Source organism: Diplotaxodon limnothrissa, linkage group LG20 (assembly GCF_057381915.1).
Source record: "Diplotaxodon limnothrissa isolate DT_005_m linkage group LG20, D_limnothrissa_male_GT1.1, whole genome shotgun sequence".
NCBI classification, from domain to species: Eukaryota; Metazoa; Chordata; class Actinopteri; order Cichliformes; family Cichlidae; genus Diplotaxodon; species Diplotaxodon limnothrissa.
Window position 1 is genome coordinate 32,522,810 of NC_140615.1, and position 21,935 is coordinate 32,544,744.

Consider the following 21,935-nt stretch of genomic DNA (forward strand, 5'->3'; position numbering starts at 1 on the left):
TCTACAGTTCAGTTTGAACTATGAGAGACCAGGCAGTAGTAAGATGTAGCTTTTTGGAGCAAAAACTAAATCCTTTTTTAGGCTATGGCTAATTTTGAACATGGAATATGGAGAATTCCATTGCTTCCATTGTGGGAAGACGTTACTACCCATTTCCATTTTAAAATGGAAATCTGCTGCATCTTCTAATACTTGGCTGGAAAAAAATCTGAACAAGACCAGGACATAGCGTGTCCCCAACAGACCTGTAGACACATTTATAATTCATATAGAAGTTATATAACCCAGCATTTGAGGAGAGGAAGAATAATGCTATTTTGGATTTAACTGAGCTAAAGATTTGTTATGTATGAAGGTTTCTGCCAGACATCTAAATCACAGGCTCACTTCTTCATTCCAAGAAACTTCATTTACTGCATTGTGGAGGGAGATCACCTGAGGTCACAAAGACATGGGACTTTACATTGTAGACTTCATCTTTTTACTCCCAGACGTGATCTTTTTGGAATAAATCACTAAATAATGAATAGGAATGATATTTCACACAGCACAGTTTTTCTCGTCTCATAAAACTTAAAATCGCACTCTTGGGAATTCAGGAGGGGGGGGGTGGCTCATCTATCTACCTGCTGAGGTTTCCAGCTTCTGAACAAATACTGACAGAAAACGTCAGGAAGAATGGTTCTGAAGTTTTATCGTCATAAATCACCCCTAGCAGCAAAAGGTCTTTATTTTTCATTTGGACAGGAGAGAAAAAGTTTACGTTGTAGATCAGTGCTCCTGCTAAACCGCTACTGTTTCACGACCATATGTGATGAATTGCGATGTTTTTAAGAAGCTGAAGTTTATCCAGAATATATTTGCATAATTAAGAAACTGGGAATAAAACATTAAGACTTTCACATATTGCCCAGGAGAGGAAGACATGCTGAATAAGCCATCGAGAAGAGCCAAGTTAAACTATACATTACCATGTCAGTGCCAAGAACTCAAGCCTACTCTGCTGCATTAAGTGTAGTGTGTTACTTATGACATCTGTGGAGTTTGTATGTATGTTCAAAATACCCCCAAAATAAAAATTTGCCAGAAAAACTGAAGTTTTTATACTATTTCATTGTACAATGTACTACTTTCTTCAAAGAACAGCACTGCTGGGATGTAGGGGTTGAGGACCTGCGAGGATACTTCTCACTTATCTTTGTATTCTAGTCCTTACTTACCACCATATGCGCTCTTCTGTAAAGGGAATTATGCACACTGTTATATGAATTCTTAATTTCTTTCAGGCACTGAACAGTCTTCATTTATAATAAGAACAATCTGAAGTGTTTCAAAAGATTTTGTGTGTGTTTGGCTATTTTGAGACTATATTTGTAACCAAACCCACAAAGGTGCTCCAGCTCAAACAGTCAAATGTCTCACTTCTTTAGTTAGCAAAATGGTTTTCAGCAAGTTCAGATATAGCCTTTAAAATTGCATTAGCTAACACATTGTGCTGCTGGAACACAGGAGTGATGACATGTCCAGTTCATGTTAACGTTACCGGTTAAAGCAAATTTAAAAAGCACATTTGCTTTGTCTCAGACTGCATCTACATTTGGAATGCCGAGCCTCAGTATAACCTCAGGGAGTGATCCCATGCTTACGTTAGTCATATTAGTCCCAAGGCCAGTCAGAGGAAAATGTGTGTACTTGAGAGAGAGAGGGGGGTGTAATCAGAGGATTTATTTTGGATTGAGATATTGATCAGTCTGTGTTAGGGAGTTTGTGCTAGACAGCTGGGCGAACAAGGTGACTGCAATGAGTCTGTAAACCACAGTGGCCAGAGCCTACGTTTTGGGGGTAACCATCCAGCAGGCTCGTCTACCAGCTCTAAATTCCTCCACTGTTACGGAACACTTATGCAACTTAAATCATGAATGAGTAAATGAATATGGCACAGGCTTAAGAAAGGAAAACTGCCTGTGTCCAGACAGTCGAGTTTGCACTTCCGTTTTGTTTTTTTTCATGAGCCCACTTTTTCCAAGGTCATGCAGTATTTTCCATCACTGTTAAAGAGCTAATTGAGGTAAAGTTGTCTGGGTTAGAGCACTGCCCTGTTAGAGTTTTCCAAGGGTAACATGTGCCGCTGAGCTCCTAAAACCAAGCATATGGAAATATTAAATTGTCCAATGGAAAGCTCTCCCAGGAAATTCAGGGGTCAATGAAAAGCATGGACTTTTGACTTTGTTTGGGTCTTTTGATCACCTCTCTTACTTGCCAGGTAAAGTATAGCTGCTTTCTATTTTGCAATAGCTCTGAACTTTTCACCTCTTGACAATAAGTGGAGTAACTGTAAATTTTCTCAGGTGAGCAGCAGGATACAGACCATAACAAAGAAAGAAAATTAAAAACATAACAGTATATCAACAGGTTTATTAGTTTTAGTGGGCTTAAGTCCATGTCATACACTGTTTAAAGCATGCAAACAATGGCTAAATACCAAAAAACAATCATATGAGAAGACTGACACCACTGACATGTTGGTACCCTGCAAAAAAAAAAAAGGCCAGAGAAAACTGGCAGTTAGCTTAATCCAAAGACTGGAGATAGCAAGTCTCTGCAAGAATGGAAGGTACCCAGTTGAATCCCCCGCCCCACGTTCTTCTGTCAAGTCAAACATCTAAGTGAAGTGACACGAAGCAAAATAAATATGACTTTAATATTAGCACAAAGGAATCATTTTCAAAACTTATTGCAGAAGCTGTCAGCGCACTCCTCAAACATTTATGGATCGCCTTTTAATGATGTGGAAGCCTTAAAAAATTAGAATGTGTTTCACAAGTATCACCAGATATTAGACAAGTGCTGCGGTGGCTGGCGAGACCACTACTGACAAGATTTCAGTTTGGGCAGTGCTGCCTTGTCATTGTGCAATAAAGAATCTTTATTTCCTTCCTGCCACAACTTGAGATCTGTGGAAAACATTGTCCTTCTTTTTCCAAATCGTGCAAATGAACTAATATGTTCCACTAACATGGAAACTACATACATCCACGCTGGACGAAACCAGCTCATTATGTAATAGGATTCTGATCAATACTGGAATGTCTGTAGAAAGAATTCAAGTGTCTTAAATCCAGTGGAAAAGTGGCAGACTGCAGCTCACGGATTTTCCCCTTTTCAGCACCACATAAAATCTCACGAAACAACATCGCCCCCCTTGTCGACACTTCTTTCTGTCTGTCGTCTTGAAGTTTCCAGTTCAACTCAGCAGTGTTTCATTAGATCTCTCTCTCTATCTATTATCAGTGCAAAAATGAAAGCATAAAAGTCAATATTTGGTAGTCATAACAAAGTTAAATAAATCCTATCCAAAACTGCAGCTAAAAAAAACCTTACTCCTCCTATTACAACTCCATTTATAACAACAATTGAAGGTATTTTGGGCTCAACAATCACAACTAATCACTCCTTTTTTTTTTTTTTACTTATACTGCAACGAAAGTCTTAAAGTGTTTTGGGCGGTTTTGTTTGATTAGTTTGGGAGGTATTACCCAATGTCATTAGTGATCGCTGGGAGAGGCAGCGAAACACATATGCAGCCCTTCTTTAACAGTGGTGGGTGCCGAGACAAATCAAAGCATTCCAGGCCCACAGGGTTATAAATAGTGTCAGAGAAGGGTGTGTGTTCATGCCTTGCAAAGTTTCTGTGAGGAGCCTGTCATTGCCAAAATCCAGTGTTTACACAGAGCAATAACAGCGAGTAGTAAACAATTCATCTGCAGTGGCGTGTTCATTATTTTGTGTCGTTTCAAATAATCCGTCAATGGTTTCTGTTATTTCAAAGCAGCTCAGCAGATAAGCTTAATGTGGGCTATAATCCTAGGAGTGTTATTCAAATTTGGTCTATTGCGCGAATTCATTATGCCTTTAACCAATCCAGAAGCAAGGCTGACCTCAGGCTGAAACCATGCAGCAGAAGTTAGTGTTGTCTGTAGGAAATTGGCAATGGCTTTGGGACCTCGTTGATGTGGCTGCCTTGGCCTTAAAGTTGGGTATAGATCCCACATGTTTCCATGCTATCATTTGTATTAACCACTCTAGTCAGGGGCCTGTTACAGCTGGTGGTATATTCTGTAGCAGATTCATGATAGTCTGCTTCTCTCTTGCGCTGTTCCACTGGGAGCTGTGTGGAGGATGTTTCCAAGCTGGAAACAAATTCATGTGTTGAAGTGCCAAAGATAAAATGCAGCGATGTTGTGGTAATTAGCTTAGATCTGTTACATAAAAGCTATATGCTACCTTTTTTTTCAAAGCCTTAAAGTCAAAATCTTGTGAAATACTAAATGTTAATTTGAAGATTTACTGAGATTGTTAACTGGATAGTGAACTTGGCAGCGAGCCAGCAGGAGCTCTGTAGCTGGCATCGGGACAGGAAGAAAGACCAAAATGTTGAGGTTAGCAGGCAGCTCTGTTGATTCTGGAGTGGAATTTCAGTTTTCATGGGACAGATTAAGTTAAATGGTTTCTTTTAATGGTATAACTTACGCATTTGGGCATGGAACAAGAAAAAAAAGTTGGATAAACACTGTAGTTTTAATTTGAACATGCCGTTCTGAGGCGCTTGACTGCATTTTGAAAAAAGGAAAAGGTTTTATGACTGAGAATCTAGTCCTGTTTAATCCTTGAGCTGAAATGCCAAGCAAACACAAACACTTTTAACTTACATGAACAATTAATAAGGTTGCTTCTAAAAATTCTCACAGAGCATGGACATTGATTTAAAACAGATGCGTTTTCCACCAAGTTATGGATTTTATGAGCTGTGATAATATTTCTAATAAAGTCAGATGATATTTTGTGTTATATTATTTCTCATTAAGACTGAAATAAGATTAAAACATGCAGGTCGTGACCATGAATGGAAAACAGAAGTGTCTCTAGGTACCAGGGACTCCCTCCTCTGGTGAGAGAGAGCCAAACATCCAGGCTCTGTGTGTCCTGTGTAACTTGCACCTCATCAGAAACTGAAGTGGAACACAACCAGAGAAGCCAGGATTGCTTCAGCAGACAAACATAATTTGGTTTCAATCCAAACTCCATTAACAAGGATCGCTCAGAGGAAATGAAAGCATTAAAGTTTCATTCACAAATGTTTTCTTTATATACTCTTCTTATCATAGCCTGTTGCTGACCACTGACGTTTGGTTAGGCAACGCTGAGCAAAAGGGATTACAGTTATCACCTTTATTTAACAAGGAAGTCCCATTGAGAGCAAATCTCTTTTGCAGGAGAGGCCTGGCTTAGGTAGCAGCCATATCTACTCAAAACATCTCAAAAGCTCTAAAAGAAACCAACATAAAATAGAGTATACAAGTAGCCTTATCAGTGGCCTCTCAAGAAAAATAATCAAGAAATCTCCTTCATCCCCTTTTTTATTTTATTGGATAGTAGACCAGTGAAGGGGGAAGACACACAGCAAAGGGCCAAGGGTCACACTCAAACCTGGGCTGCTGCACTCTGGCAATGCTCACCTATTGAGCTAAAGTGGTGCTCATTTGTGATGCTTTTAAATTCACCACCAAATATATATCCATGTTTAAGTTTAGGTTTTTTGTAAATTATGCCATGTCCGGTGTGCATAGTAACAAAAACAAACACCCTCGTTAATTGTAACTGTTGGTACTGAGACAGAGAAGGGTACAAAGGTCAAATATAGAAGAGAAATATACCAGTGCTGTTTTCTGCAAGTTGTATTTGATGGCCAAACTACCAAATCATAAAGACATGGTAAGTGACAAGCTTTGTAATAAAATAATCCACAGTACAATAAAACAATTTTTTTCTTATAATAAAAAATAAATTAACTTTAGTTTCTAAAAAGAACAAACAAACTTTACTTTGAGCTTAGAACTCAAAGAAGATTTGTGACATCTACATTAAAGAGAAACTTGTCATCTAATCATATACTGGTAAGTATGTACCCCTTCATTTACCATCAGATGTCACAAATTCCTGCATCAAATCATCAAATTCCTGCAGGCAGGAACATAAATTTTGTTAAATATTTAAAAATCACTTTTAAATACAGTTTGTAATGAATGAGTGAAATCCAGCCTGCCTGCCCCACAGAGGCAGCATGTGTGTACATGACAGTATCGTCAGCATAAAAATGTATTTTCGCAGGAATGTTCTTTACTAAAGCATTCATAAAACAAGGCAATAAAATAGGCCCCACAATAGAGCCCTGCGGCACACCCTTAGTTAACTTTAGGGTTAACAAATTTAGGGTCCTCTACATAAACACAGAGTTCAATTTACAAAATAATTTCAAAATCCTTTAGCCTAACAGCCTCAGGACCAAGAGTAGCATTAAAGTGCTTTTTTCAGGGGCAATCCTTGAGCCACTGAATCAAATGACTTAGATCCAGAAACAAGACAGCACAGTGTACTTTCCTGCCCACGGCACCTATGAGATCATTTATCACAGTTGTAGCAGCAGTAATTATACTGTCCCTAGTCGTAAAACCAGACTGAAAATAACCTTAAAATGTAAGCAGATTAAAAACTTTTATAATAGCAAACTTACCTAAGATTCAAAGATTTCAGGATGATCTCCACCTTTAAAGAAAGGGAGAATAGAGGCAGCTTTCCAAATATTAGGTAGGGAGCTGGACTCGTATTAAAAATGTGAGCGATTGGCTCGGCAATGATATCAGCTGAGATCTTTAAGATATAAGGATCAGGATCGTCTGGAAATCATGGTGTGAAGAAGAATAGTAAAAGTAAAAAAATATCCCCAAGGATGGCACAATTAAAGAAAACATGTTTATTAATTATCATCACAACATTAACATCAGCACAGTTCTCCCTTTTTTGTTCTGCTCATTTGAGTGCAAACAACATTGTTAAATAAAACATGGCAATAAATTAAAAATTATGTTATTTACAAGCAAGCAAACCATTTTAGCATCATTTACGCTCTGCACTTCAATTACAACATAAAAATATACTAATTAGTTGTACAAAAAAAAAAGATTCAGTGCAAACAGCTTGCTGTAGTCAGTGAAGACTGAAATTCCCATTTAGCATACAAAATTAATTATGGCACCCTGGATACTGACATATTAATTACATAAGAGAAAAGTAACGCCTTTTTAAAACTGAAACAATGTGGTCATGTTAGCTGCTGATTTTTCACAGTCCACCATCACACCACTAGTGAAATGAAATATGAGGAGTGTAGCATCGTGAAGCTTTTCTTTGAAGGTGCAGTACTAATACTTATTGACAATATTCACATTTGGATGAGTAGTGTGTTGATTTGATCCCTTTTTTTGTTGTTGCAGTGAGAAGTGAGGGGGCCCTGGATTAGCTGACATGAAAGGTGGCGGCTGGACGCCGGTCACCGGGGTATTTTCAGTTATGGCTTTAGGTCACTGTTACAGTGAGTCATCATGCAATGCTGAAGCGTGGCCGTTGCTGGCCTGCCCAAGTGGCCACATTAGAGACTGTGCATTCTCCTGTGAACAAACAGCCTGTCGGGAGCCCCGGCGGAAGGCTCGGCTGCAAATAACCGGCACTCCTTTGTGGTCGTTTTGACCACGCTCCACAAACAATAACAACTCAGGGTCCGCACAATGAGACAAGGACAGATTTAACATCAGACACCACGGGTCATGCTAAAATAAACTACCACACCACCTCCGCCGTGCTGGGATGTAGCTTCGAGGTGACGCATAAACAAATGCACAAACTTGCAGACGTCTGTTTTATGCAGTCTAGCCAGCAAACTTAACCGTAACCGTACAATTCTCAAACTCTGTTTAGAAATAACTGTTTAAGGAGAGTGTGACCCAAGTCCTGAGTGAAAATGCTACGTCAAATTCCAGTTCTTAGATTAAAAACTAATTTACTATTTAAGATGGAACTGGAAATTAGACCAAATTCCTTTGCAAAACCAGTGATACAGCTACAGATGTCTAAATGAGTTAACTTTCCAGTGTAATTTCCTAAATATAGAACAAATTGGACCTGTAAAATTCACTGAAAGCTGTTTGTATTTTGCATTTATTACATTCAGACTAAATGGTTTCAGGTATATTAATGTTAGGGATGTTTTTAATGCTGACAGGACAACTGAAACCAGTCTAAGCTGGTCAGTCTAATCCATCCCACAATTTGTTGCAGGTGCTCTTCACAATAACGATCAATCAATCTGTCCTTTCATGAAAATACATGCAATTAACACAGTTTTGTTGTTGTTGTTTTTTTTAAACTGACACAAACTCTCCCAACCAGTAAACAATCTGTCCCTGTCGACTCAGTCTACATTTGACATTTCTAACAAGAGTTTTTCAGAGAAAATTAAAGGGCGTTTATCTGTATTTGATTCTCTGGTCAAGGTGCAGGTTTGCAGTTCAAAGAGAGGAAAATCTTTGTGTTTTCCCGCAAAAAACAAATCCTGAGACCTCTCGGAGGAGACCTTGGTTTAAGAGGTCAGCTTGGAGTAATTGGGTGGAGAGAAGCGTCTGCGCAGGTACTTGAGGATGTACAGGGGCAGACAGCTCACCAGCGTGATGACAGTCACTTTCCACAGGAACGATACGGTGGTGATGAAATAAATATCTGACACAAAAAAGAGGTAAAGGTAAGATCGTTGTCATAGGATACAAACAGACATGTCCCACCATCATACAAGAGTTCAGGAGGGAAAACATTTTTCTCTTTTTTCTTGTTCGCACCTGCAACTCAGCAGGTGTTAAGAGTTCAGTTCTGACTTCTTTATGTCTGGGCTACAAGCTGATTGTTGTTGTTTTAGGGTGTCTGCAGGTACAGAATTTTAAATACCTTTTCAATGCCACTTTGAATGAAATTTAAGACCAGACTTTTAATCAAAATGCAAACTTGCAATAGAAATGCACATAAATAAAGTCTAAAACACATTCACACACAGTGCAGTTTGCTTTTTAAGTATTTCCAGACACTGACTTCAACCATCAACAGCAGCTGTTTTTCTTTTTGTCCTTAAACATCTTCCCAGTTTCACACACTGAATGCTGGCTACCAAGGTCTTTTTCATCACCTTCAGAATTTCAGTATTGCAAGACTTGGTGCTCCCTCAGGGTCAATGGGTATAAAATGACTTTTCCCCTTGTCTAACCTTGAGCCTAACCACCAGGGTTTGTTTGTTTTGTTTGACAATTTTTTAAGTGGTGTTTTAATTTTTAGCTAATGCTAAAAGCTAAAAGCTAACATGTACTAATGTGTCAGTAAAGTGGTGACACCGCTAAAAAGACTGAGGAAACTCCAACCTATGTTTAAGGGAATTTAATAGTTTTGAAGGTGTTTTAATTAAAATGATGCATATTATTATTCTGTTGTAATTTCACTCAGTTGTATACAGCATTTGTATTCTATTTTTATCCTATTGTATATTTTATTCTACTGTATATAGTATTTTATTTGATTCTATTCTGTACAGTTGTGTACAGTATATTATTCTTATTGTATTCTAATTTTTGCTATATAACTTTACACTGTCCACTTTCTGCTGTGACAAAACAAATTTCCCACATGTGGGACTGATAAAGGTTATCTTATCTTATACTCATGGGTGTAGAGACAACGGTTACAGCGTTAGAAGGTGATGGAAACAATAAGAGGATTTTCAGACAGGATGTGGGGTTATAAAGCTACATCATTTTTGTACTTCAAAACTATTCTTTGTGCAATGAAAAAAGGAAATGAGACCATGATGATCTCAGAAAGCACGACCACACTGAAACACACTTAATGCGTATAATGCTTCTGCTTTCATTTTTGCATCAATAAGGCTTTGAAGTAGCCTCTATGCTGCTCATTGTTCTTCAGCAGGCCAAACTACTTCCTATTGTTTTTCTAACACTGGCATGCACTTATACCTCACACACACACACACACACACACACACACACACACACACACTGCCTTACATCACACCATCTGTACCCCCGAACCCTATCAGTGTCTTACTGGAAATGCACACCTCGCAGTTTACAATTTTATGGTATACATTTTCCATATTTAAAAAAGAACACAATTTCCTTCAGGAGTTCTTGACCAAGTCTTTTTGAGTTAAAGCCATATGGGTACAGAATGCTTAGAATGCAGGAGACAGAAAAATAAACCCTGGAAAATGTCCAATTAAAAGTGTAAACTGCACATTCAGCAGAAGAATAGGCTTTAAAATCTATTCTAGTCTGACTTGAAGAGGGAGAAAACGTGTACCAAAAGGGTATTCTTGACCACATGCCAGTCATGATCCTCAGTGGTCGAGGTTGCAGGCTGAAAATGGAACTCCACACCCCACATAAAGCTCAAAATAAGACCTTGAAGAGCCCTTGGTCACAGTATTGTGTATGTCACGAATCTTAATATGGCACAACTAAAAATGCCTTATTGTTTGTCAACTAAAGTAAATGTGTGGGTGCAACAGGGCAATAAACTGTTGTTCTATGAATGTTTTTCTTTTAGATTTTTAATGGCTATGAATTTATTTATTTGGTTGGAACATTTTTTTGGGTAATATTCTCTAACACACCTTTGCTGTGATAAACACATAAACCTTGGAAGCTCACAGGAAACTAACTGGACTGTAGGCATTTCCTCTTTGATACTACAGCATGCCTGACTGTCGTCCACACCAGGAGAATTTGTCAATACAGTCAGCTTTGGACTTCCTAATATTCAGCATACCGCTGTTTATTATACACTAGAGACACAATATGAATGAGCGGGGTCTCTGTACTGCTGACGTACTATTTCAAGGTCAGCAAAAAAACAAAATAACACTGTAGTGAAATCAATTCAGAAATGAATGCATTTTCCTTTGCTTCCCCATGAATTAGACAGCGCTTCAGCCTGAAAGTCACTCTTTGTCTGATAAAGGCATCTGTGTGTGATCGTGTTAACTTACCGATGAACTCGTGCAGGAAGACGAGCGAGGCGATATAAGAAGCCAGGCTCAGGAGCTCGGCAACTATCATGAGCCAGTGCCATGTCTGAATGGTCAGAGCCACCATCAGTAGCTCAGTCAGGATAAGAGAGGTGAACGAAATGGCAACGATATGGACAAATTCGGACTCGAAGAGCAGCATTGCTCCATACATGATGATGCTCCCTGTGGAGGAAAAAGAGGCCTTAATGTAATTAAAGCTTAAAAATGTGATAATTTAACTTGATCCACCTCCTCAGCTCATCCACAGTTTGAAATAAGCTGTTTACCATTACACTGATACAATTTGTTTTTATTAAAATAATGACAAATGAAGATATAAAATATTTATGGTAATCTCATCGTATAACAATGACAATAATGAAACTTCTGCTTTGAATAAAAGGAAAACTGAGGTGCTTAGTTCAAACTGAGAATCCAAATGGGGGTGTCTGCATGTTTGTGTGACTACAGTGACTTTGAATGTGCACCATTGTTCGTGACAGGAGGGCTGGTCTGAGTATTTCAGAAACTGCTGATCTACTGGGATTTTCCCAAACAACCACCTCTAGGGTTTACAGAGAATCGCCCGAAAAAGAGAAAATATCCAGCGAATGGTAGCTTTCTAGGATAAAATGTAATGTTGATGTCAGAGAAGAATGGCCAGACTGCTTCGAGTGACAATAAGGGAAGAGTAACACAAACAAGCACTCGTTACAACTAAGATATGCAGAAGAGTATCTCTGAATGTACGACACGCTGACATGCTAAGAACAGACACGCTTTGATACCAACTAAACTTCATTTACATGTCACTGCCTAGCTGGGTACTGACGATAACACCAGTGTACCATCCTCTACATTGCGGAGGACTATAAATACCTTGGAGTATACATAGACAATAAACTGGACTGGGTTAAAAACACCACTGCACTTTACAAGAAGGGCCAGAGTCGTCTCTATTTTCTGAGGCGGCCGAAGTCCTTCAACATCTGTCGGGCAATGCTCAGGATTTCCCATCAGCCTGTTGTGGCCAGTGCTATCCTCTATGCTGTTGCATGCTGGGGCAGCAGGTTGAGGGTTGCAGACGCCAACAGACTCAAACTGATCCGTAAGGCCAGTAATGTTGTGGGGATGGAGCTGGCTTCCCTTAAGGTGGTGTCGGAGAGGCGAATGTTGTCCAAGATAAAGACAATGTTGGATAATACCTCCCACCCACTCCACGACATGCGGGCTAGCCACAGGAGCACATTCAGTGAGAGACTGAGATTACCAAAAAGCACCACTGAACAACACGGAAAATCATTCCTGCCTGTGGCCATCTCTCTGTACAGCTCCTCCATCTAACACACTGTAAACACTGCAATAGTTACAGCCTTTTTGCACATGCTCTTTTCTACTATGTAAAATTCCTGTCAATTCTTGATTTATAATCAGGGGTGCACATAAGTGGTCCGCAAGTGCGCATTCGCTGTCAAAATAAAAGACGCGCACCAAATGACAAGTTGCAACGCGCGTTCACGCACTTATAAAAGGCAGTGTTTTTGTCCGCTAGAGTGGGATTTTCACGGCATATTCTGCACCACATCTCTGCGCGTTCATCATTTATTTGAAGCCAGCTCACCTCCCGCAACCACTTTTCCGAGAATACGCGCTTCTTTTGCAGTTCCGACTCCTTCTGACATTTCTTTGAAGGTGATTGCTTAAAGGCGCTTCTTCAACATCTTTAAGAGTTCTAAACAAATGTCTGTCCTCCTCCAGAAAATCTTATGTACGCAAACGCGCGTTGTGACTTCTTATCTGGTGCGCGTCTTTTATTTTGACAGCGAATGCGCACCTGCGGACCACTTATGTGCACCCCTGTTTATAATTGCAATCACCTCTGTCAATCCTTGATATTAATTATTGAGTGATTTGTATATATTGTGCTATTTCTTAAATTTCCTAAATCTGTAACATATTGTTAAATAGTCTAGTCTGTTTCTGTTATTTATACTGGAGCAACTGTAACCACATAATTTCCTTGGGGATTAATAAAGTATGCTGATTCTGATGCTCGATAACAAACCATCATGTCACAAAGCTCAAATGCTGTGAACATCGCAACGTGTTCACTGTACTCAATGTTCTCCAAAGTCAGCAGAGATCAACCTAATAGAGAACCTTTGCAATGTGGATGTGGAGAAATGGGAGATTCAGCAACTGTTTATTTACTTTATGTTGTCTTGTCAATATGTACCAAAAATCTCAGAGTAAAGTTTTCAGTGCCTCGTTGAACCATCGCAGTAAAGAATTAAGGTAGGCTGACAAGGTGTACCTAATAAAGTGGCCAATGTGTTTGGCTTATTACAGAGACTAAAAAAAAATTAATTAATCAAAATATTAATTTAAAAGAGAAAAATTTGCTCTTATATAAGAAGAACAAAGCCCACTTCATTACCTCCTTAAAACACCATTACATTTAGGCATTTCCTGCATATTATGGTTGTTATGAGAGATTTTCCAAAGTAATCTTTGGCCAGTAACAGTAGCACTCTTCTATCTAATAGAATCGTGCCTCCTTTAACATACAAGCATGAATAGGACCGAGAAGAATGATACAAACACACAGAAGTGGTTTGCAAAAAACGCCCTTACCACTGCTTGGATATACAGTGTTTCGACAGAAATAGACAAAAAAGGTTTCGGGGTGTAGTTTAGAATGCCCGCGTAAACAGCTTTCATTGCAACGGTCCATGTCGGAAAGTTACCTCAAGTTTTTCTTTAACAAAGTCCCTAAAGAAAAGAAGAAAGTGTGTGGGCTTTTCAAGAGTGATAAGTCATGAACCTAAGCAATATATCTTGTTTGTTTGACGGGGAGTGACTCATCAGTCTGCCAGTGTAGACGTCTTGTACAGATACAAACATTTAAACAAACATATGACCTGAAATACAGCTTAGATGTTGTAAAGTACTTAAAAATTAAGTATATTTAGAATTACTGACTCATTGCCAGCAGTTTGCACAAACTCTCTCTTACCTTGATATATACTTATTAAAACCCATAATAGGAACGTCTTGAAAGATAGTGGTCGACCCTGTGAAAAGAAGACAGTGCGTTCATATTCACCGATTCAAAGCTACGTGCCTGCACAGCAATAGTTAATTTGCGAACATTTACTAGATACCTTCAAAAGATCCTTATACAACTCTGGGTATAGCATGGCAACCTCTGACTTAACATCTTTGTCCAACACCAGGGAGAAGACAGGGAACATGGTGTAGATAGTGGAATAGCTGAAACAGACAAAAATCGAGTGTGATGAATACTTCCCAGATAAAATGTCACGTGTACAAATTGGTTGAAATCTTTCATTGTAAGATTTTGCATATTTTCCCTTTTAAACATTTCAATAGTCTTAACACAGAGGAAATGCCAGGGACACAAGGCAGCTAAATGCTCTCTTGATAAGTCATCTCCATTCAGAGCGTGTATCTTACCCAATAATCAGGAATCCTTGGTAGAGTGGGACTGAAGCAAAGTAGAAAACAGAGGAGAAAACTGCCTAAAGAAACAGAAGAAGAACAAATGAGAAACTCTTATCTGAGATTTTTCTCATTTCAACACCCAAATGATATTATAAGCAGTATTGGAACATTGACACACTGATATTTGAACTCCATGACAGAAAAAACACCATACTTTCATTAAAGGAGGCCTTTTATACTCATTTTTAATCGAGTACTTTTGCATGATTCACATTTTAAGGGTAACTGCTTTGGCCATCCTTAATATAACCATCCACCAATTCTAATAACATTTCTATGGAAAAAAAAATGGGAAAGTGTAATACGCCCCATTAAAAGAAACCCAGCTTAAACATTAACCTTCTGTGGGAACACAAAAATCAAAAGGTGACCACAAGGACATCATTCTAAATCAAACTACTGCAAATACTTGGACTACAATGGTAAATTCTACAGTTTAAAATGATGAGATGTCAATTAGTCAGACAGCTGCAAACTGGAGAGGTCACAGCTCCAGCTGTGGTTGGTGTTATTGTGAGACATGCGGAGGAAGGCCTCCCCAAAACCCCAAAGTCCACGATACAATGAGTCATGGGTTGCCCCTCCACCGCGGGGGCTGATGTTGGACTGGGACATGGGAACTAGACAGACTTGTTAGGCCTGGTGGGGGCAGTTTAGAAGGGCACCACAGACTGCCTTCTCTGAGTCATCATGCATCCCGCCCTTTCAAGACCACCCCTGAAACCTCTCCCTGCCTCTCCCCAAACTGATGCTCTCTACATTTAGATTTTAGGTGCTGTGAGTAAGAACAAAAAACACCTCCCTGCATTAACTTTAAGGCTGCATACACTTTTTTTGCAGTGTGGTTTTGGCTACAAACAAGCAGAAAAGGGCCAAACCAATTCAAACACTAAACACAGTCCTTTTGCTTGTAATCATCTCAACCTTTTTTTGACATTATGCAGTTGAGCATGGGAGTAAAGAAAATAAAGAAAAGAGAAATATCTCTAGATCACTGAAGTTTACTGTTTTTAGAAGGTTAAATTTAATTCACAACATACTGAAATATCTTGACATCCTGATTACCAGCACAATATTTAACACAGAAAAAAGCACCCTCTCAAGTGTGTGGTGCATTACCTAAATTGTTACAACTGGAGACTGATAAAGGAGTAAAATATAAAGTAGTGACAGTTTTGCAAACTAAAACAAGAAACTATCCCACAGCAAGTGGAAAATACTTGTAGTTCTAAGTTATTCAGCTTGATGTTTACATGACTCATGCACACAAACCAATACGACACTGTGTATTTGTTAGTCTACCTGCATGGTGCTGATGCACAGGCTCCTGTGGATGACAAACTGGCTGAGGGCCGCAGACCTTTTGTAGCTGTTCCGCCCATGGACCATGAGGAGACGGCCTAAATGTTTAAACTGAGTCACCGAGAAGTCGGCAGCCAAAGAGGCCTGCTTTCCTTCCTGCCAAACACACAGCAGAGGACACTGAGGACATACTGCGCAAAGACTGACCTGAAAAGCATGCTTTGAGTATTGTGAATTGATTTTGTACAAATAAAACATTTTTTTTTGGGGGGGGGGGGGGGGAAACAGACTGAAGGTACAATAAGCATAAAGTTCATAATTAGCAATACAAATTTACAAAAAGCAGCATTGCACATAATAAGTCACCTGTTTAAAAATCGAGCAAATATTCATGTTTGAGATGTTAGAACCAGAGGATTTTCATAGAAGAACTGCAGATTTTCTGTTATTAAACCTTTAGCTTCCTCTCTGACAAGCAGCCCAGGAATAACTGTGTAGTTTTCCACCTTTTATTTACCATCATAAGATTATGTTTGGAACATACAGAAAAAATGTATTTAAGATGCCAAGTCCATCCTGTGAGTGCACCATCTTCCTTCCAAAATCCAAATGGGTTTTCAGCTTTTTATGCACATTAGTCTGAACGAGTTTGTCTATGCAGTATGCATGAAATGAGAGAGTTAAGATCTGGCAATGATGCCCCCTATCCCAACAATCTTTGGGATAGGGGGCATCATTGCCAGAATGGTGGTACTGTAGTAAGCAACCATTTCCTCACAGTAAAAGGTTTCTGAGTTCCAGCCTGCTGTTATTTGTTTTCATGTTCTCTTTGTGCCTGCATAGAATCTCCCCTACAATCCAAAGTTGAACATGTTAGCTTAGATCAGTGGTTCTCACTGCAGAAAGGACAACGATGCCACGCTAAAAATATGGAGAAAAAGTTGTAGGAAAAACTTGATTGACTGTGGTGTGAACTTTCTCAATTTGGACATAGCAGAAGAAAAACCTGAGAATCACAGAATCTGCATTGGTGTGGATGTGAGTATGCATGGTTGCCTCTGATAGCCCTGTCTCGGACTTGTCATCCTTTACCCAGCCTCTCGCCCCAATATCACCTGGGACAGGCTTCAGCTGTGTGAAACCTTATACGGATAAGCAGTTAAGAAAAGCGATGGACGATAAATACACAGAAGATAGCGGAAAAGATAAATTGTGTACATCAGTGGAGTCGTTTGGTACAGGGCCACGAGAGTTGAGGCCCGGGTGTGAAATTATGGTTTTTAGGACGCCGTTAATAAAGTTACACAATTACACAGTGAATTCGCGTTTATTATTATATTTACAAAATACCACAGTTTTTGTCTTGGTCGTATCATTTTATTTTGTTGTATTTATGTGCGACACCTTAATGGTCTGACATTAAACCGGTCTGTAGTGCAAAAAAGGTTGGGGACCGCTGATGTATGTCACCTACAGCATCTTTTAGTTTGCAACCAGATTTGTAAGTTTGTTTCTCTTCATAATAAAGATAAAATTTACAGTCAACTATTGAGCAGTTTTTAACTTTTAAGGTCAGCTGTACTAAACTCCATATTTTAATATGCTTATTTACTTTATGTTAAAAAGTAAAGAGTAAAGACTAAACCAGGAGCACAGCTGCACCGTCTGCTGTCGGTAATTCCACTGTTGTCACAAATACAAGGATCCATGTCTGAGCATACTAACCAACTTGACAGGCAACTTTCAGAGAGAACAATGAGAAGTAGAAGAGACGGGCTGATGGGAGATTCTTACTTTTATGTTAAATATACAATACAAAGCACAAAGCATCCTGTCATTTTGTTTCCTCTATTCACACAATAGTTCCTCAAAAAGAGGAATCATCTGTGTGCATGTCCTTTTACAACTCTCTGAATGTGAGAGAGATCTTGACAGGAAACAGAAAGCAAAAATCTGTGCGAGTGGCACGTCAATGTGAAGCGATGAGATGGAGAGTCTTACTTTCCCCTCCACTCCCACGCCACAGTCCGCTTCCTGGATCATGCTGACATCGTTTCCTCCATCCCCTAAGAGAAAACAAAAGCCATAGAGGTGTCAGGATTCACATCAGTGACTCACCAATACAAACTTTTAGTGAAAGTATCAAGTGCATGTTCACAAGACACTCCCTTAATTTGGCCTGATTAAGAGATCCAAGCTCCTACAAATTCACTGGGTTGCAATTTAGAGTAACGCATATATATATATTAGGGGTGCAACGGTACACAAAATTCACGGTTCGGTTCGATACTTTGGTGTCACGGTTCGATATTTTTTCGATACAAAAAAATGTTCATGCCTTTTTAATTTGTCATTTATTAAAATTATAAATATATATTTTATCTCAAAAGTACAGTTTTTAAATTTAATGTTGCTGAAACAACAAAGTAATAAATAAATAAATCTATCTGATCGAGAAATCACTCATCTTTGGAAAAGAGAGTTTATTACAGAGAAATGGCTCTTTCCAAAATAAAAGCTATACTATACTCTTCTTCTGGGCTATATTCTCAGCAGCATATTATACATATCAGGTCCCCTTAAGGAGAATCATGTGCTAACGGCTGTCTAAATGACTCGGGTAAAGTTTGTAGCATGCGTGCTTGTTGTTTTTGTCTGCTTCCACTTGCAGTAAATGTGCAGTCATATTCATTGTGTTCCCACTAGTGCTGTCAGCGTTAATCTCGTTAAAATGACATTAACGCCATAAGGCGGCAAATCTCCGTTAACGATCGTCCTGTGCGTGGGGCTAGACGGCCAACACGTTAATGAGCTAACTGCGCTAACGCACTAGTTCCCACCAATTGAGCATTGTGGCACGTCCGACATACTGTTTTACTTTTGTCCATGATGCGCTTACCATCAGGGTCATACGGCACATGAAAACCAAGATGGTTCCAAACGCCAGATCTGAATGAGAGTGGGGGAGGTTCAATTTTGGGTAGCGTTGAGGCAGTTGCCATGTTGCAACGAGCTTAGCTTCTGTCTTGCTAGCTTGCACTGCGCTCATTGGATCTGCACTCAACAGTGCAGCCTAGGCGGAGTAGTCGAACGCAGATCCACTGAGCTCTCAACACAGACAGCATCGTCAGAAGAAAAGTTGATAAAATAAATAAAAGAAACTGTATTGTTCGATACATATGCGTACCGAAAGCACTATATCGAACGGTTCAATATCGATACGAGTATTGTTGCACCCCTAATGTGTGTATGTAATTAATATGTATGTATATATAGACAGTCAGACAGACAGACAGACAGACAGACAGACAGACAGACAGAGAGAGAGAGAGAGAGATGTAGATTTATATATAGAGAGAGATATAGCTTTTTTCATTATTATTCATTATTATAATAGCATAACAACATTATAAAGTTGGAAACACATATTAAAACTAAAACAAACAAACAAACAACAACAGCAAAAAAACAGTGCAAGGAAGAACTTTAAACAAATGAAAAACATGCTGGCCCAGTTTAAATTTTCCACTCACCTACTGCACAGGTGAGTTTGCCTGTGCGCTCTTGCAACAGTCGGACTATCTGAGCCTTCTGAGTGGGGGTGCATCGGCAGCAAACCACAGCGGGACACTGGCACGCAAGCTCCATGAACTCATATTCATAATACTTCAGACAAACCTGCAAGAAAACCAGCATAATGGACAGATAAAACACTCAGGCACCCACATTTAACTGCTTTCAGCTGTGGCGCTCGAATACCTCCACTCAACTTACAGTTTAGCTCCTATTGTGGTTGAGATAGTGACTCTAACCACAGACACCACTTCCAGAGTGATATATTGTGCACGCTTCATGCAGAATATATGTCAAAGTTTCATAAGGAGATATAAGTTAATGGGATGTGGGTTAGACAGTCTGAGTGGCACACTTACCTCAAGCGAGTCCCCCGATATCACCAGAGCGCAGTCATGCTTTCTCCTGAAAGCGTTGAGCTCCAGGTGGGCTTCCCCTCGTGTTGTCACCTATACCGATAGCAACCACATTGTTAAATGCACTTGTATGCCCCAACAAAACACTCTAATGTAGAATTATCACAGGGGAAAATCTGCCAGGCTTTGCATGTTTGTCTCTCTGTTATCAGACAGAAGAAGGGAAGCTTGTCTCTCTCCAACTGCAGCAATGACAAATGTTAGAGCAACCAAACACCTAGCTGACATTCAACTAGCTAAATACACTAGAATTCAGTCACACAACTCATGAGTGTGAGTTGTGTGACTGAGGGGGCGACCGTGGCTCAGGGGGTTGGGAAGCGCATCTGTAACCGGTTCGATCCCTGGGCTCTCTGTCCTGGTCGTTGTGTCCCTGGGCAAGACACTTCACCTACCGCCTACTGGTGATGGCCAGAGGGGCCGATGGCGCGATATGGCAGCCTCGCTTCTGTCAGTCTGCCCCAGGGCAGCTGTGGCTACAACTGTAGCTTGAGTGTATGAATGTGAGAGTGAATGAATAGTGGAATTGTAGTGGAATTGTAAAGCGCCTTGAAAAGCGCTATATAAATGCAAATGTTTAATTTATTAAACAGCACCATGTAGCTACTGAATAGCAAGTATAATTCGGCATATAGGTTCCTATCTCTACTTGTGTTTGAAATAAAATTGGAGTGACAATTAAATGTTTCTGTGGAGCCTACAGGCGGATATCAGGTTGATGTAGGGAATAGAAGTAAAGAGCAGGATGAGCCTGAAACTTCACTCAGTTTAAAACCTTACTGTTTCCAACCGTCAAGTTCCACTTTATATCCACGCCTGTCCATCCTTACAAAATATCTTTAGTTACGATTATTAATTGAGAGGTCAGAATCAAATACTGGTGACACAAATTGAGCATCTGACCACATGTGAAATATTGCTATACTGGTGAATAACTGCACGATTTCTTTTTCTTGCAGAACAAGATGATGTCACAGTGAAAGTGAGCATTTGGATACAAAATGTGCAGCACAAAGCAGATGAGAAGAGCACAAAGACACAGGAGGTTCAGCCAAGTAATCAACTAAAAGACACCGCACAGACTGAAAATGCAACTGTTAGACAAGTGCATAAAATTTTACCATAAATAGATTGTGAATTCTTGAGTTTAGGCCAATTTTGATCTTGTACCTCAAGTACAGTTACATGTTTTTGCCACATGTAATTACTCAGAACATTACGTCAAAGCGACTTTGACATTTTCCCATGAAAATATAAGTAGTTTTTCTCTGAGTCCAAGTGAGTATATTTCATTAAATTCCACCAAAGGTATCAAAAGCTATTGCATTTATGAGAATGGGAGTGACACACGACCTGAAAAGGAAGTAACTGAGTCCACAGATGCAGGCAAGGCTGGTACAAAAAACCTTAAAATTGTAATATTAGAAAATATTAGAAATATTAGAAGATTTTAATATCACAAAAGCTGGACTGTAAATGACTGAACTGAAAGAACATAAGATCATTCAGATTAAATTAAAAAGTAAAATTATTGACCTTTTAGCTGAGCACTGTGTCTTAAAGAGGCATGTGTTGACACGAAAAAGGCATAAGGTAATTTCACCCTATTGTAAAAATGTTTTTATACTTACCACAGAGGAGGTTAAAATGAAAATTATGCATATGCAAATTATTCAGGGTTTGTCCTTACATTTGCACACAACTAGCCTGTAGTGTATTGTTGATGTATTACAATGCAAATATTAAAAGGGTGTGTTAAAAGAAAAATGGAAAGGGGAAACGGGATAATATCCTGCATAAAAAAAAATTGAAAAAATAAACAGAATTTCTTTACAGTTGTGTCAGGTTCAAATATAGACTCAAATTCTCCAAAAATTCAGCACTGACAAGGCATGGTGTTAATCTGTCAACAAAAGCTATGCTCTGGAATGAATATCCTTCAACCACTGACAATTCATACGTCAGTCCAGTTCAGGCCATTGGTGGCCACCAGGAAACTAATCCAGATGTGTGTGTAGCAGGCCCAGTCAGCACACCCCCGTCCCCCGGTGACAGAGGTTTTTAAGCACTGCCAACCATTGTTATTCTCTTCCAGTAACCACAGTTGTACGCAAGTTCTAACCTTCCTATATGGCAGACGCTCCTTCTGCTCTGGCATG

At 39.4% G+C, this 21,935-nt stretch overlaps 1 protein-coding gene across 1 annotated transcript in view; it reads right to left on the minus strand.

Annotated features, from left to right (window-relative positions):
* Positions 1 to 7,952: 7,952 nt before the first annotated feature.
* Positions 7,953 to 21,935, minus strand: part of atp9a (ATPase phospholipid transporting 9A) — a 33,738-nt gene continuing 19,755 nt past the window's right edge. Inside the window, exons 20-28 of the mRNA XM_085343772.1 lie at positions 19,720 to 19,809; positions 19,321 to 19,465; positions 17,789 to 17,853; positions 15,788 to 15,943; positions 14,438 to 14,502; positions 14,125 to 14,233; positions 13,977 to 14,034; positions 10,940 to 11,143; positions 7,953 to 8,610 (exon numbers count right to left, since the gene is read on the minus strand). Coding sequence (XP_085199898.1) covers positions 8,474 to 8,610; positions 10,940 to 11,143; positions 13,977 to 14,034; positions 14,125 to 14,233; positions 14,438 to 14,502; positions 15,788 to 15,943; positions 17,789 to 17,853; positions 19,321 to 19,465; positions 19,720 to 19,809 — 1,029 coding nt within the window. The 3' untranslated portion in view covers positions 7,953 to 8,473. The remainder of the gene's footprint in view (positions 8,611 to 10,939; positions 11,144 to 13,976; positions 14,035 to 14,124; positions 14,234 to 14,437; positions 14,503 to 15,787; positions 15,944 to 17,788; positions 17,854 to 19,320; positions 19,466 to 19,719; positions 19,810 to 21,935) is intronic.